The sequence below is a fragment of the Alosa pseudoharengus genome, unplaced genomic scaffold (genome assembly GCF_046254945.1).
Source record: "Alosa pseudoharengus isolate Yale_2024_CS ecotype anadromous, Long Island Sound unplaced genomic scaffold, YU_APseudo_1.1 YU_APseudo_1.1_scf_1, whole genome shotgun sequence".
NCBI classification, from domain to species: Eukaryota; Metazoa; Chordata; class Actinopteri; order Clupeiformes; family Clupeidae; genus Alosa; species Alosa pseudoharengus.
In genome coordinates this window covers 59,480,133-59,498,144 of record NW_027468564.1, presented here as the reverse complement: position 1 = coordinate 59,498,144, position 18,012 = coordinate 59,480,133, and the positions used below count along the sequence as shown (strand labels likewise).

The following is an 18,012-nucleotide window of genomic DNA, read 5'->3' as shown; positions in this document are numbered from 1 at the left end:
CTCTCGGATAGATCTATCAACCCAAGGTTTCTGATTTGGGTACACTTTCACAGTTACCTTGGGGATAATTTCATCAGTCAGCTGCGAAATGAAACTTGTCACCACATCGGTGAACTCATCGATGTTGTCAGAGCTCATCCTGAACATGTCCCAGTCAACATCAGTCAACGCGTCTTGCAGCATGACCTCTGATTGGGTCAGTCCACCGTCTCACTTCTCTCACAGCTTGTTTATACTGTACTTCGGGAGAAGAAGGATGGCAGCGTGGTCGGACTTCCCAAACGCTGGGAGACGGGTGGCTTTGTATCCATCTTTAAATGGAGAGTAGCAGTGGTCCAGCGTGTTTTCACCCCTAGTTGGACAGGAAATGTGTTGGAAAAGGTTCGGCAGAACTAGCATGAGGTTCGCCTTGTTGAAGTCCCCCGCAACTATCAAGGCAGCATCTGGATGGACTGAAAGGTGTCTGCTTATTATGTCATGAAGAGCTGACAGAGCAGTGACTGTATCTGCCTGTGGTGGGATGTAGACGGCAATGGTGATTATAGCAGAAAACTCAGGGGGCAGGTAGAAGGGACGGCACAGAATCGCCAGAATGTTCCAGATCAGGTGAACAGGAGCGCGACATGATGGATATATTTCTTGCTCATACCTCCTCCTTTGGACTTTCCTGACTCTTCTGTCCTGTCCGCCCGAAAGACGGAGAATGTGTCATCTGGTAGAATTGCATGGTCCGGGACCTCTGAAGTGAACCAGGTCTCCGTGAAACACATTATGTTGCAGTCTCTTACATCCCTCTGGAAGCGAACTCGGGCCCTGATGTCATCAAGCATTGAACATTTGCTAGGAGCACACTAGGCAAGGATGGTCGGTCGGTATGCACTAGTCCTTAGTTTGTTTTGGACACCGACCCGTTTTCCACGATGTTTCTTTCTCCAGCATCTCCGTGAAGATTCGTTGTTTGGGTTTGAATCTCGGAGGATCTCTCTCGGCCAACTCGAAAAGTCAGGTAAAAACCCAGGAAGATGATATAAAGTGCTGCCTTCGATCTTAAGAAGTGCACTAAAGTCATACGCAAGACAGAAGAAGACACTTGGCAATGGAACTAGGCCAGACTCTTTGCCGAAGAGGAACGTAGCAAAACACAGTCAAGAGTATGGTTCACGAGGCTAATCCGCCGCTCCGGGCCCCACAAAAGGAGAGTGGGCCGTACACAGTTTTCTGTGATTATTTTGAGAACCGTAGGGCCTAAGATGACCAACTTTTATTCATATGTTGGTCTCAAGGGGCCATGTCAACCCATCCCATATCCACTCATTTGAGGTATAGCTCCACCTAGTTAAAAATGAAAGGTGTTGTAATCAAAGGTATTTCTGGCTGACATGTTCAAAACTGCACGAAATTTGAAGTGTAGGATCATTATAACACCCTCTGAATGCATGCCAATGTTTGTGGAATTCTGCTCATGGGGGGCCATACAATAAATTAATATATGCGTACATTTAGTGACTGTACACCAATCGGCCTGTAGATGGCCGGACACAGTTATATAATATAATATAATATCTCGAGAACCGTAGGGCCTAGGATGACCAAATTATTTTGGTATGCTGGTCTCAAGTACCCTGGGAATCCAGAGTTCTTGTGGAAGCATTTGCTCAGTGAGAGACTCTGGCAACAAGTAATGATGCACGTAACTTTTGCCCCTTGCATCGCGGGGAACCAATCATATCTGTGTATCTGATATAGGTATGTTATTCGTGGCCAGACCCTTAATCTTTCAGATTGTATAGTATAAGTATATAAGTATATATACTCTTTTGATCCCGTGAGGGAAATTTGGTCTCTGCATTTATCCCAATCCGTGAATTAGTGAAACACACACAGCACACAGTGTACACACAGTGAGGTGAAGCACACACTAATCCCGGCGCAGTGAGCTGCCTGCATCAACAGCGGCGCTCGGGGAGCATTGAGGGGTTAGGTGCCTTGCTCAAGGGCACTTCAGCCGTGCCTACTGGTCGGGGTTCGAACCGGCAACCCTCCGGTTACAGGTCCGAAGTGCTAACCAGTAGGCCACGGCTGGTCTGGTCCTCCAACAGATGGCAACACATCCCATATCCACTCATTTGAGGTATAGCATCATCTAGTTACAAATGAAAAGGCAAAAATTATGCATTGTAATCGCAGGTATCTTTGGCTGATGTTCAAAACGGCAAGAAATGTAGGATTATGACACCCTCTGAATACATAGCAAGTTTCGTGGAATTCTGTTCATGCATAACACATAATCTGATAATGCTGATCATAATCATAATCTGTATGTAGTTTCGGGATGAGTCAGTAACATATAACATAATAATACAAATATTATTTCTTCATAACTGTTGAGTTAGTAAAAGGACTGAATGTTCTGTAAATTAATAATTAGATGAAACGTGTGACTGCTGTCTTTCCCATTTGAATCAATGATAAGATGCAAGCTTAATATGTGGTTATAATTTTTTCCTTGATTTTTTTCTGTATGGGAAGACATAAACAATTTCACAAACAATAAAATAAAATAAACAAATAACAAATAAAACAAAAAATAATAAATCATTGGCATTGCATATTGGGGACTCAACTGGTATTTAACATCTTGAGCAATATTGTGCTCTTGAACAGTCCATCGGAAGTCAGGTGCTCTTGAACGATTTTCAGGCAGGCCGGAGCTCCGGAAGCATGGGTCAGCTGTTGTTCTCCAGGAAGCGCTTTGAAACCAGCCAGCAGATCAGCAGTTCGGCGAATCTTTAAAAGTGACAGATCCTCCATCGGTAGCATAGAAACATTCACACCTCCATCCACACTAGTCAGATGCTTGATAAGGCAGCTAGCTAGCACGACCACTCAGCAACGGGTTGGTATTAGATCCCACAGAGGCCACTAGTGTATTCAAGCCTGAGCGATTTCTCAGACACTGAAGGGGCAGCTCTGCATCAGCAACAGTCAGGCTTCAGAAAGGCAGAAACAGAGACGGTGCACACAGTTCACAGTCCAATGCAAGTCCAGCCAAGGACATGGATGTTAAGGTAGTTAATGTTACCACGATAGGTTTACACCAGGAAAGAATGCACCCACGCAAGGCAAATATGTTTAACTTAAAGAGTAGATACAAAACTAAAGCAAAAAATTACATAAAATTATTTAAATGATAAAAAATCAAACAAAAACAAATTGCCAGCCGGAGCGGCATGACTCGCCTGTGTACCCATAATCTGTGTGTGTGCGTGTGTGTAGCTGATATGCCCCCCCCCCCCCAATAATCACATACAGCTGCATCCAGCTTATATTTCAATAGATGGCTACAATATACAGTATTTAATAAATTTAAAGTACAATGATGTATCTATGCAAGTATATTTGGAACCCAACATATATTTGAATATCTTGCATGAAAATCTGCTGAATATATTTAATTATATGCAGAAAATATAAGAAAGTGGCCATAGATATATTTACCATAGATGTTATTATACTGGAATATGTTCAAGCTGCATATATGTGAATATGTTATTTTTCTGTATGGGATGGTGTCACGCACAGGTACGCTGGTGACTACGCCACTCTGTCTGGCATCTTTTTTGTTGATTAATTTGACATTATTGTTTATTATTGATATTCTCCTTAATGTAGTCTTACCATGTCATTGTTTTTATATTATTGATTGAATGGACATTGTTTTATTATTGCTTTCCTCCTCATTTTCATTGCTTATTTTATAAGGCTATTGATTGAATTGATATTGTTGTTTATTATTACTATTCTCCTTATTATATTTGACCAACATTCTGATCTGTTCCCTGTTCAATTTTAAATGTTGTTTTGTATTTGTGTGTCGCTTTTGACAAAGGCGTCTGCCAAATCCATAACCATAACCATAACCATCTTTTGTCTTGTGTGTGAGTGCTTTGGGTTGCACTCTGTGCATATAAAAGCACTATATAAATAAAAGTGACTTGACTTTACACACACGCACACAATCACACACACACACACACACACACACACACACACACATAAACACACACACGCATGCACACACAAGTACAAACGCACGGAGGAGAAGGTGCCTACTTTATCTAACACAAGAACCAATTAAAAGCAAACATCGAACTATTTGAGATTTTGACATGTTCAATACCTGCATGTTTTATCTTAGAAACTTCTGTGTTCCTTTAAAATTTTGCCAAGAGTCTGCAGCGGTTGAGCCTACGTACACCCACTGAACCAATCAACAGCAATGTTCATGGAGTCGGCTAGAGGATGTCCAATGAAATGACCTGTGACGCACGCTTAGGCTGTCAAAACCGCACTCTGAACAAACCTTGAAGGTAGGCTAAACGCGAGGGCGTACTTGTAGATGACATGTCCTGGTAGTGTGCATGATTGTGGCTGCCACCACGCTCGTGACATAGCCTGACAGCGCCCAGGAAAAACACATGTGACTTCTGTCTGCACACTGCACATCCACGTGAAGACTTGGCGTAAAACAGATAGCGAATAATAGTCTGTTCTTTGGAAATGTCACTAATCGAAGAATATGGAGACGGTGAATATGAGAGGGCCGCTAAGCGCCTTAAAACGTCGGAGGTTGAGGAAGGAGAGGACCTAGAGGAGGGAGAGGATTCAGACTCAGCATCCGCGGAGCTGCTTGGAGATGAAGAGGATGAAACGGGGCCCAGTGGGGAGCAACGCGTCCGCTGGACTCTGTCAAAATATTGCTCGGATAGAAAGGTATGTTTGTAGACTATCAGTAGTAGCCTATGGTCGACGTAGGCTTCAAGTCTGCTGAACATTATTTTAACTGTGTTCAAGATGCCCAGACGGAACGTTGCTTAAAACAAGTGTGTCGTAGGCCTCTCATCAAAAATTAAAGAACAGCATAGCCGTAATTTGGTTAACGAACGCATACAGAAGACCTCTCTCTCTGTTTTTTTTTCCTCTCACACACACACACACACACGGCCGTATAACACCAGTACAGCCTACATCATAGCCTACACGCCCACACACACACACACAAACACACACACACACCATGTACCTCAGTTCTAATTCAGATCACATTGTTCACAAGCCATACGATCTTATGGAGCCTTAAATTAAACTCGCCGCCGCTCATGACTGCGGCAAGCTTCACAGAATTGCGTCTGTCCATGTTGCAAGTCGTGGTGATCTAAAATGACACAATGAAATATCAATGAACATGCGCAGTCGGATAATTTTAGTCTCATGAGACCCGAACCTGTGGAAACATTTTAGCATTAAGCTTATTTCCAGAATTGTTACACTCCTAGAAGGCCAACGGTTCATTCATAGAATCAATACGTTTGATCAATTCAACGCAATCTAAATTCACAGCGAAAAGAAAAGTTTAACTCAATAGCATAGGCTAGGCTACTAATCTTGCGTTTGTGGATGTTGCGGCTCGACACCTGCCTGAAGGCCTAGGTGAAGCTATGCGCCGTAAAATGTGATGTCACCGTGAGAATGACAAGAAATAAAAGCCAGATCGTTTATTTTAAAAAATAGCAACTATTCACAGGTTGCATATACTGTAATCCTTTCGGATTCTTGGATGCTCATATCCTAGGCCATATTCTAACCTAATCCAGTGAAGTGAGGGTCATATACATGGCTGTTAAACATGGCTCATGACTTCCCAGGGCCAGGTCACTTTTATTGGCAAGTGGAAAGGGGAAGTGCCAGTTTTGTCTGAGGCATCTCTTTTATTACTCCATCAGTGGTGGAACAGCATCCCAGCTGGGGTGAAAATGTTTATCACCCTTGGCATCTCAATAAATGGCTGTTGCATGAGATCAAAAGAGATGTTGTGGGCGGCAGGGTTATCTTACTCTTGAGAATCTGGAGTTCATTGCCAACGGTCAGGGCACGTGGGTGAGCCTGATAACGTAGGAATCAGTTTGCATTCCTAATTTACTTCTTCTTTTTTTTGCAAAAGAGAGGCACAGAATCATTAGGCAGTAGGGTTGTAACTAACAATTATTTTCATAGTTGGTTCATCTGTCAATTATTTCATGGATGAATCAATTTGTTTTGATTAAACAGATTGTGGTGAAAACATGTCAATCAGTGCTTCTAAAACCCCAAGATTATGTCATCAAATGCCTTGTTTTGTCCATACCCCAAAGGTATTTTGTTTACAATTTGAGTACTTTTATGTATTTTCCTTAAAAATGACACAGAGATTAACAGGTTATCAAAATCAATCAAAAAAGCTTTTCGATTAATCAATTAATTGTTGCAGCATTAGGCAGTAGCATTAACTTTTATTTGTTTTCTATTTGTTTTTCACATCTCATCCTATCCTTCTGATGCTTTACCTCCTCTTTGTCTGAATTCCCACTAATATGCCAGTGTACATCTGTTTTTAGTCCATGGCATAGTGTCTTCTTGGGTTTCTGGTTTCTTTGAATTAGGTGTTTTTGGGCAATGCATGCCTTTCTCCGCTGTCTAAAACCTTCAGGTATGGCATATACAGAACAGTTATAACTTTTATAATAACTTGAAGTAAAATGGAAGCCCTGTATACTTCCATCACTGGTTTGGATCAGCAACAAAACAATACCGATGTGCTGTGTGAAGTTGCGCTGCTTGCTGTTAAAGGGAATAAAAGATGTCATTCTCATTGGTTTAAGGATGTTACACCCAAAACACACCCATGACTGATTAAGAATCAAAAGAACAACCCTTTTGCGCAATGCGTTTGATCACAAAATGTGCCATCAAATTAGTGAATGTGTACTGGCCACGCCTTTTATGTCTATAAACTTAACGCCTCTGACCATCCTTTTCTGATCACCAAATAGAGCCCTAAGGTTGCCTTCACACTTGGTCGTTTAACTGGACCGAACCCGAGTGGGATTACTCCCCCCTAACCCTGACCCAGCTGGTCTCCGTTCACATTACATTTTTGTTTGCGGACCCGGATCCGTTTGTGTCATAATCATGATTCTTCAATTCTTTTCACCAATATCGCTTGGCAACGGCACAAAAAAAGGCGACAGAATTCAACTGACATAAAAATGGAAACGCACGTCGTCCGTGTGGTCTTTTGTCATTATTTCTGTTAATCAGGCGTCAATGTCAGCAAAATAACCATAACCAATTTAACCACTTTCACTTTGTCATCAACACCTACCACCGAATGAGAGTGATGTGAGCTGCTCTGATAAGGAGATTCTTGCAGAGGCAGGCTGTAATGAAAGGATGGATTTGCAGCTTTGCTGATTGAGTTTGAGCTATGCCTATGTGTAGCCTACCTTTCCCATTCGTACAAGTAGGCTAAACAAACAAACAACCGCACCGTAGTTCTAGCGAACCGTACCCCAGACCACTGTATTCTATTGGTCCCTGGTCCACAGCTGGGTTCGGCAGACACACTATCGAAATTGATCAAATCATCGGTCCAAACAAAACTCGGGTCCAGACCCAAGGGTCCAGTGTGAATGCGCCCTAAGGCTAGTTTCACACTACCAGGCTGAAACCAATCTGATGTTGTCAAATCAGTGTGAACAGTGCAAATCACATGACATTTAACTGAAATTTAACTGATTTGGGCCGCTTCCATATGTGGTCTCAATCTAGTACAGGTCTGATGTTATATATCGGAATTCATGTGATTCTTACATGCTCGATCGACATTCATCAGAACATTTAACTGGAGTAGCCTACCAGAGAAGTTGGGAGCATGCTCACTGATGTGGGTTCTACTGTAGATCACTCGGTGGAAATGGAAGAGCTGCAAAGGTCAGTAGGACTACACTGTAGCTACATTTGTTGTTGTTTTGGTCAGTTCAGTACTGTCACCAGTTCACACTTGGGTTGGAATCTGATATTGGCCACATTTAATAAGAACTATGTGAACAGCCACAAAAACACTTGGGGAGACTGGACCCATCACTGCAATGCCCCCATCCCACCCTCAGCATAAGCATAGAAATAATGAAAAATATATTTAAAACATATTTCTTCCTCTCCACTCCTCTGCTTTTATTTCCAATAGTAGGCTTGACAGGTACACTGCAAAAAATGAATTCTAACCAAGTGTTATTGATCTTATATTAAGATTAAAAAATCCATTTGGTATTGTTTTTAGTATGAAAAGACTTACCTAGCGCCCTCTCAAAAGATCATTTTCACTTAATTTAAGAAGACTTTAACTTATTTTAAGGAGTCTTATCAAGACAATGCTTTAAGGAGTCTTATCAAGACAATGCTCAACGCACTGGCAGACAAATTTGCTTGTTTTTAGGACAAATTTGCTTAACGCACTGGCAGACAAATTTGCTTGTTTTCAAGATGAGATGTCTTAAAATAAGTCACATTTTTTTTTAAATTAAGTCAAAAGATTTCACAAGAAAGCGCTAGGTAAGTATCTTTATACTGAAAACAATACCAACTAGTTTTTTTAATCTTAATCTAAGATTAATAACACTTGGTTAGATTTTGTTAGATAAGCAGTTTTTGCAGTGTAAGATAGCCTTGTTGTGTTTCGCGGCATTGCCTAATACGGCTGCAAAGGTTTAACTATGCATTCCAGTCATTTGCAATTGTGAACAAAATCACATACTTCAAGGAAGTTCTCATCCAATTGTAGTTGCTGTAAACCAACGCGTAATCAGCTGTCCTTGGTATTCTCACAGAATTGTAGTTGCTGACAAACGTAATCATTTCCCCCTTTCTATTCCAAGTTGCCTGGTTTGCCTAACTTATTGCAACAGCCCTGAAAACGAGAGCTCTCTTGTACGCATGTGGGTTGCCTCAAGTGTTAGGCTGATAACCTGTAAACTTTTAAACTTTGAAAAGTACATGTAAATAGGTACTCAAAAAGGTCTGTGCATCAAGTACAAGTGCTGATGTATGTAAATGCAGAAGACTCTACGGATAATTCACACGTGAGGTTTGGTCATAGAAGCACAACTTTAGAGGGCTAACATAACCACATCCTGTCTTCTGTGTATGTGTTATATATTTATTTCAGTCAGTTATTATATCTGTGCTAAATGGTTTTGGCTGGGTTTAAATAGATTAAAGTGTAATCATGCACAGTTAGAAACAAGAAGCAGATAAAAAGTGCAAACAAAAACATACCTGCTTTCGTATATCAGTCACATCTGTGGGTTAGCATGTACTATTAGGGTCAGGCCATAATGCTTTGTCTGTCTAACTGTGCAAGCATGTGTCAGACAAACTTCCTCTCCTCCGTGTTGCTTGTAAGGTTTGCAACATTAAATACATTATCTATGTAAAACCTGGAATGTACAAGTATATCATACATAGTTCTGTCATCTGTTTTGATTATGTGTTGTGTGTAGCACACAAAATCACAACATATATTCAAATGTCAAATGACAGAAAACAAATAACATAGTTTTTTTCTGTCAGTGTCCGCATAGCAGATGTTTGTTCATGATTTTTTGTTCCTGGACAGTTTTTTTCATTGTGATGAGAGTAGTATTTTGCACAGAATGTGATTCCACAACCAATTAAGCAAAGTCTTGATATATGAATTAAGCATGTATCATGTTTTGTGATAGTTTTTTATTAACAATACTTTTCTGTCTGGTATGCCAACATTGTGTCAACAACATTTTAATATTTGCGACCATCACTTATTCACTTTTTGTCATAAAAAGCCTTACATTCTAAAATCTACATTTTATGGAAAAAAGGCTGTCTTTAAATGTGAAATTGTATCACTTTTAAGATTTTGAATTTTTAATGATCGAACTGAAGTCACATAAACTGAATGATAGAAATGACACATGCAATGTCCCCAAGCAGAACTCAGTTCATGAATATTAACGGATATTTATTTTTGTTTTTACAAATGTACTATTTATGCCCCCCATTTTATAATACAGGGACACAGTCAGAAAGCCACCAGCAGTCATTTCTTGACTTGAGCAATACACATTCACATTTAGCATTTTTCTTCCTTTTTCTGCCAAAAATGTGTTTAGATTTTGAAAGTCAGCCTGTGGGTTGAGAAAGATTAGGAACACTATGACGATGTTGTTGACAATGTGTTGATGTCATTGGCTTTTTAGAGCAGAGATGAGCAACAGGATGTGGGACCTACAGATGCAGATAGGGAGCCTGTAGCTGTTGCAGTTGATGTTGCAGCACTGCAAATAAAGCCTTGATCCAAAGTACTGATAGGAAGATAAATGACATGCAGAGCTGTAGTTTTCTTTATATTCCCTTCTTGCATTCTTTTGTGTTTTCTCTCCTGCATCCTTAAAGCAGGAAAACAGAAGCTTTTATTCACATTCAATTTCACATTTATGTGAAGACACAATGGTCTGTATCAATACCAATAGTTATTCAAAATGATAAACTATATTATTATAAGGAAGTAAATCTTATCTCAATTAAAGTCTCCCTATACATACATTGAAAAGCACCTTAACTCTCACATTTCTTAAATCTCGGTCATAGCTGTTGAAATGCCATTATCCTGTGTTGTGCCTGAGCTTTCCATGTCTTCAGGGTGTGCATCCAGTGTTGCAAAACCTGCAGACATCCTGTTGAATAGGGAACTTCCACTTAAACACAGTCAAGTTTCCTAAGAGTAAAAAAACAATTTCTCTGCAATATTACATCATTTGCTCATTCCCACATCACACACACTGTCACACATATACCCAAATACACATCCCCTGTACAAAAGCACATACATCCAGGCATATTGGGGCAATTGCTCTGTCGCTAGCTTAGCCACGTTTTAGAGTTTAACACGGTTTTAAATTTGCGTTGAGACGAATACGTCACTTCTTACTCCCCATTTTTATATCACCATGTCTACATTATACATTTTTCTCTATATGTCCATATTTATTTTATGCTGGTCTCTAGACGTTATTCTTGCACTGTTGCACTGTTGGACTTACTTATTTGCACCATCACCGTGACACTCACTCTCATAGAGCACCTTACAATGCACACTGAATTACAGGCTCAGTCCCTGCCCTGTCATGCTTGATCATCCTTAAGCACACTATGTTGATATTTGATCTAGTTTATATAGTATATTTAGTATTTAGTATTTTAGTATCATGTTTATCTTCTACTGTCTCTATTGTACAGTGGAGTTTTTTATATGTATATTACTTTTTCTGCTGTAAGTGCAGTGTGTGATGTCCGTATGCTACTGAGACCTTGAATTTCCCCTTGGGGATCAATAAAGTATCTATCTACTGTATCTATCTATCTATCTATCTATCTAAATGTTTTGTATCAGAGAGGGCACATGTAGGTGCATATTAGCTTAGTTTGGACACAGATGAAGTTTAATGAAAGATCAGAGCAGTTTTTTTCCCAGAAATAGACAAATATTATCCTTTCTACACAATTGGCAAGCGTGTAAGCTATTCATTTCCAACAATGTATTTGAATGTGTGAATTAAATGCTAAAATTACGTTATGTACAAAATGGACAACTGCAAGAACTGCGTTAGAGGCTAAGGTAGATGTGAAGTGTATGTTTTTCTGTTGTCATAAAAAAGACATGCAGGTTGCGCGTTCGATCTTGCAGTGCTGCAGATCTGGCTGAACGTAAGACATTGTATTGTATTGTAATGTAAGATTCAGCCAGATCTGCACAGGGCTGCAAGATTAAACGCACCCGCTGATTTCACGCTACCGAAACATGAAGCCAGGCAATTTGCTTCCTTCAGATACAGGTCTTGTTATAACCGCTCTGTACCGCTCTGTACACTTTTAAAGTTTCGGTTTGTCTAGAGACCCTCACCACACTACCACAGAAGTATAATTATATTTTGAGCATTGTCAGTGGGGTAAAATAGCGCTTATTTTTTGACGTGCTAACTGCCCCCTTAGCTTTCACCGTAAGCCCATACAGTGTTAATGCAAAAAAACAGTCTTCCTCAAAACTCCACCAATTAACATCATTTTGCGCTCAGTCAAAAGTTTTAAATTGTTAACTACTGTAAAAAGACCCTAAGTTGTTTGTACTTTGGAGTTACACTTTAAAATCAGTTGCACCATTGCAGGTAGACTAAATGTAGCCTAATATTTTGAATAGCCCATATATTTTGAACGAGTAATCAACCAGCACAGAATGGCATTGACAGTGTAACATAGCTTATATTATGCATGTATTGTATTTAACCTGCCACCTTTATTTATTTCTCCCACAGCACCAACTTTTTTGTAAGTCTTTCAGTTGCTTCTGTCTTTTCAGTGCCTTTCTTTGGACATCACACACTAATTCCACACTTACGTCTATTATTTTTTCTTTACTTTATTGTCGTGATTATCCTTCAATCGTGGTGACTGGCTGTAGGGTACGGAGCCCTTCAGGGGAAATGGGCAACTTTCTGGGGCCAAGCAGTGAAGTTGGGAAGGCATCCATTTTGTTTCTATCTTTTACTTATTATTGTTATGGGGGCAAAGCAGTGAAGCTGTGACTTTTGTGTTTCTACCTTTACTTATTATTATGCACCCTTCCTCTTCTGCGAGTCTATTGCAGCCCATAGAACTCAAAATTAAAAAAATGTAAAAAGTGGCATACTGATTTGGGACAGTTCCATAATTCTTTTCTACGATTGGATTCCTTGGTTCAAGCTGAGTGCAATGCACCATACATACATTCATGCACTGTTTGGCTCCAATTTCTGCCATATTGGATTTTTCAACATTTTGGATTTTATTGGCAATACAAAAAAACGTTTTACAGGTCGCAAATGTCCAATCTTCACCAAATTTGATATTCAGATCAAGTTTCACAAAATTTAATCAAGAGACTTTTGAAAGCATTTGCTCATCACACCCAGTTGAAATCTGCGGTGTAGCCGCCAAACAGTAAGTAAAGTCATATCGCTGCAACATTTTAATGTATCAAAACCAGCCTAACATGGATTTGGTACAGCATGATGTGGAGGCATTTGACCTCGAGGAGGTCCTGTAATTAGCAAAAATGTATTTTGCCAGATAACTGTTGATGTGTTGCCATTTAAAATGTACTAGCTGTGTACGGTAATACCGTGGAAGTAGGGTTGGGTACCGACCAAATTAGGTTGGGATTACGGAATATTGCTTAACATGAAATCAAACGGTGCCAAATTTAGGTAATTTCATGTGCATCAGGAGCGAAGTGCACCAACTGAGCTCATGTCACTGAGTGTAACATTATGTCTGCCTCAAAAGCAAAAGTTATTATGGCTAACTTTATGCACCATTTAAACCTGCACCAGGAGCGGGCATAAATTATGAATCAAAATAGTATCCCTGGTAAGAACTTAAAATAATAGTGACATTTGATGGAGTACTATGGACACCCATTGTTCTGAATCACGAGTGAGCTGAATCATTCAAAATGTTAAAACAAGACTTTAAACAGTTCAAAGCATATGTGACAGGAAAACAGCATTTAAATGGAGGCAGCCTTGGCCTACTGGTTAGCGCTTCGGACTTTCGAACCCCGACCAGTAGAAAGCATCTGAAGTGCCCTTGAGCAAGGCACCTAACCCCTCACTGCTCCCCGAGCGCCGCTGTTGTTGCAGGCAGCTCACTGCGTCGGGATTAGTGTGTGCTTCACCTCACTGTGTGCTAAGTGTGTTTCATTAATTCACGGATTTGGATAAATGCAGAGACCAAATTTCCCTCACGGAATCAAAAGAGTATATATACTTATACTTATACTTAAATGCTATTTAAATTAGGGCTGTCAATCGATTAAAAAAATGTATCTAATTAATTACATACTATCTAAATCTAAATCTTAATCTAAATTAATCGCATATATAATTTTTGCTGTGAAAGTATTTTAAATATTTAAATTCAAATGAATCATTGAATAATCAGCATTAGTGACATTAAAGTTCAAAGACTCTTTTATTATTATTTTCATTGTTCAAATAATTGCCATAATAATCTATGATATGACCTAATATGCTGAGGAAATAAATTCAAAAGTGCTTCGGGAAGAAGTTTTTTTTCACATACAGATATAACCTAGGGGACACAATGAAAATAAATTAACACTCCCCTCAATGTCAACACTTATTTCTTTGCATTGATGTGCGACTATAGAGTTGATGAACTCCAGTGATATGCAACTTCCTTGCTGCAGACATTACAGAGGACTTTATTTTCAACACTTTTTTTTTATCAACACCATCAGGCCGTTTTTTAAAAGTAAATGTTCCAATCAATGATTCAGGCAGCACGTTTTCTTCTCTCTCCTTCATTTTACAGTATAATTTTTGCTGACTAGAACGGCTCGGGGTCAAAGGTCATACGGAATCGATTAATCTGCACTAATTTTTTTAATCAGTTATTTTTTCTAAAATTAATTAATCGAAATTAATCAGTTATTTTGACAGCCCTAATTTAAATGTATTGTGGCCAGGGGCGGACTGGGACCAAAAATCGGCCCTGGCATATTTGGCCCAAGCGGCCCTCAAATCGGTGGGGCACACCTAATTAAATACAAAAGCTTTGCATTACCCTTAAATATGCATATATTTTCAACTGTCATGGAGCACTGAAAGTGATGAAGGCCTCATTGGCTATCACTCTGTCTGATCAGAGGTAGCCATGGAGCACATGATCTCCATATTCAAGTAGCCTAGGCTATTCTGCTTGAATTCAACGTATCATTTAAAATTATTCAATAGGCTACATTTAAACTATACAATGCTCAACTGACAGCAGCACCAAACAGTTAATGTTAATGTTAATGTTAATTGTCGTAGACGTTAATCACTGTAGGACAACTGAATCAACACAAAATAAACAGGGCTGTTGCCGGAAATATTTTATTCCTGTAGGCTATACTACATTGCTGGTACATTTTGGAACATTATAGCTACATTTACTAAGTATCTTTAATGTCTTCCAGTAGCCGATTGTAGTAGTAGCAATGTGTAACGCCAGACTACGCCACCCTAGGACTTGCACCCAGAGAAGTATACCTAGATTTTACTCAAATTTAGACCAAAAGCTCACAAGCTCGTTACTAACTGCAACAGAGACGTGGTTCCAATAATAAGTTATGTTTTATTAAATTCAAATTGTATGTTCTCACAACAGATAGACAAGACACTTTCACTCACACCATATAGATGACAAGGGAGGGTAGAGAGACAGTGCTGAGGCTTACCAGCAGGGGGACCAGATATCACAAGTCAAGGGAGGGGGAATCCCAAATAGAACACTCACACGTGTTTACACACACACGGCAACACAAAGGCTAAGACAGCACACCTCAAGATGCACACGTGAGTACTGCACACAGTAGGAGGACACCACCACCTGGAGGATAGGACTGTCTTCCCTGCCTTGGGGCCTCAGCACCTGGAAAAAGGAGAACAGGGGGAATGAGTAGATGGGTGAGGATTATACTCACATATGCACAAACAGACAAAAACACAACACATGCGAGCAGGTGTGGTAGGCCGACTAGAAGGATCACTGGTGATCCGCAGCAGTATACTAAAAGGCCTCCCACCAATGTGTAACACAGAAAAAGGAAAATAATAAACAAAATAGAAAACTGAACTAGTTATAGGCCAGCTACAAGGATCACTGGTGATCCACAGCAGTATAGAGAAGGCCTCCCACCAATGTTCAACACAAAGACATGAAGATAATAAACAAATACACACACAAACTAGTTATAGGCCAGCTACAAGGATCACTGGTGATCCACAGCAGTATAGAATAGAAGAAAAGGCCTCCCACCAATGTTCAACACAAAGACATGAAAATAAACAAATACAAACAAGAACTAGCTACAGGCCAGCTACAAGGATCACTGGTGATCCACAGCAGTATAGAAAAGGCCTCCCACCAACGTTCAACACGAAGACATGAAAACCCCAAAAGAAGACAGACAGGAACAAAACAACACGAGTATGAAAGCTAAAGCTAAGAGGGTCTTAACACCAGCATTTAGCAGATCTCAGCTATGCTACACAAGGCCTATACCTGTTTCTAACCCAAAAAAATAGACAGACAAACAATAGAAAAAAAAACAATAATAAACCACACACCAAACAATAAATCACACCAGCACGCTACATGCACACCGTCATACTCATTTACACACACACACACACAAACAATCAATAGACACAACAAGAGACACAACAAGAGACAAGGCACTTAGCCCATTAAAATGCGTTGTCGGCGTCTTCACGGCCAAAATAGGCGAAGCACTGGTCTTGGAGAAAAGCGTGGCAAAACAGCAGCGGTCACTAGCCCCAAACTCACGGTATCTACGAAGCATAATCAGATAACAGTTAGAGCCAGCCATAAAGCAGAAAGTGAGAAGGCAGAATCCAAGGTGGCTACCTACCAGGAAATCAGCTGTTTCCCCTTCAAATCAGACACTCAGCTGGGCACCAGCGAGTTCTTTAGTTTAGAAGATCACCTCGACAAAACGTAATGCAAGCACTCCACCGGTACAAACCACCGCACCAATTACTGCCAGCAACAGGTAGAAGTGCTACAAAGCCATACATAACAAGAATAAGTGATCACAATACTACTAATAAAACCAAGCGAGTAGGAGATAGTGTAAAAAGAGTAGACATACCGACAAGCAGGTAGACGGGACGTAGCAGGAAGTAACGAGGAACTGACGAGAAATGAGGAACCGGGGCGTTTCCACAACAAACATTGTGTTCAATTTTATACTGCGGCTATGCAAGCCCATTGGCTGTGCGTGCCTCGGTCGTTACGCAGGGCTCTGTCAATGCGTTCCACCACAATCTGCCCCCACTTTTTTTAATCGTCGTCCCGACGATGTGACAATTAAGGCCCCTCATTTGGAGTCCATGGCCAAAAGAGGGCAGAGATTGCCCTGGATGCTGCTTGGGGTAGACGGTGGACATTGGGATGCTGGCCTGCCGTGGTCCGTACGGACCGACGTAGGGCCGCACCGCTAGTGCTAGGCTCGTTGTCTACAGGGGGTGGGGATGTCACTGGCCTACCGGTGATTATGACAGAAGGTTCCTGTGTAACAGGGGCTGCCACTGGCAATTCTGCAGTTGGAGACGAAGGGTATGTAGAACCTGCACTAAGGTGGGCAGATGTGGTCACCAATGCCTCTGCAAGGGGTGATGCAGACTCTAGGGGCAGGAGCGCCAGGTCACAATCAGTCTCTCCGTCTTCCAGGACAGAAGTATCGGTGACCAATGGGCCAGTCTGAGTGGGACACGCCACTGTATTATCCCCTAAGCGTGCCTTCAAGAGACTGCGGTGTACATGTTTTACCTTACTGCGGTCAGTCACCGGCGCAATGGTATACACTCCCCCCCCCCAGCCGGAGGGGATTTGACAACCTCATACACCACTGGGCTCCACAGGTCCTGGATTTTGTGTCCACCTCTTACACTATAGTCGCGGAGATAGACCAGCTGGCCCTCCCCCAGTGGTGCATCATGGACTCGGCAATCATGAGTCTCCTTCCTCCTACGTGCCGCGGCCTGCAGACGGTCTCGAGCTCCGTCAAAAGCTATCTGCAGCCTGGTCTGATGTTCACGCACCCAGTCATGAACCGTACCTGCGATGGGCTCTTGCACAGTCCCCAACAGGAAATCAATCGGTAGGCGCGGCTCTTGCCCAAACATCAAAAAGTAGGGGGACTCTCCGGTCACTGAATGCGGGGTGGTATTATAACAGAATAGTAACTGCAGAAGGTAGGCTACCCAATCTCTCTTGCGGGACACAGGCAGGGTACGGAGTAAGTTGTGTAAAGTGCGATTAAAACGTTCGCACTGGCCATTTCCTGCCGGGTGGTATGGAGTAGTGCGGGATTTCTCAATCCCATAGAGGTGGCACAGCTGCTGGATAAGAGTTGCCTCAAAACATCGGCCTTGATCGGAATGGATACGGGCCGGGACGCCAAACTTATAAAACCACTCAGCCACAAGCACCTGGGCCACAGTAGACGCACGTTGGTCTCTGGTGGGAATGGCC

General features: G+C 41.1%; 1 protein-coding gene and 1 long non-coding RNA gene across 3 annotated transcripts in view; one reads left to right on the top strand and one right to left on the bottom strand.

The window, feature by feature from the left end:
- Positions 1–4,274: 4,274 nt before the first annotated feature.
- Positions 4,275–18,012, top strand: part of hnrnpll (heterogeneous nuclear ribonucleoprotein L like) — a 72,408-nt gene continuing 58,670 nt past the window's right edge. Inside the window, exon 1 of the mRNA XM_076295883.1 lies at positions 4,275–4,773. Coding sequence (XP_076151998.1) covers positions 4,561–4,773 — 213 coding nt within the window. The 5' untranslated portion in view covers positions 4,275–4,560. The remainder of the gene's footprint in view (positions 4,774–18,012) is intronic.
- LOC143116612 (uncharacterized) lies at positions 16,231–16,687 on the bottom strand. Of its 2 annotated transcripts, XR_012985880.1 has the most exons (3): positions 16,628–16,687; positions 16,388–16,537; positions 16,231–16,307 (listed from the first exon to the last, which is right to left on the bottom strand). It is a non-coding gene; the product is annotated as an uncharacterized LOC143116612 (long non-coding RNA). The 2 variants fall into 2 exon arrangements; XR_012985879.1 differs by lacking the exon at positions 16,628–16,687 and having other exon boundaries at positions 16,388–16,611.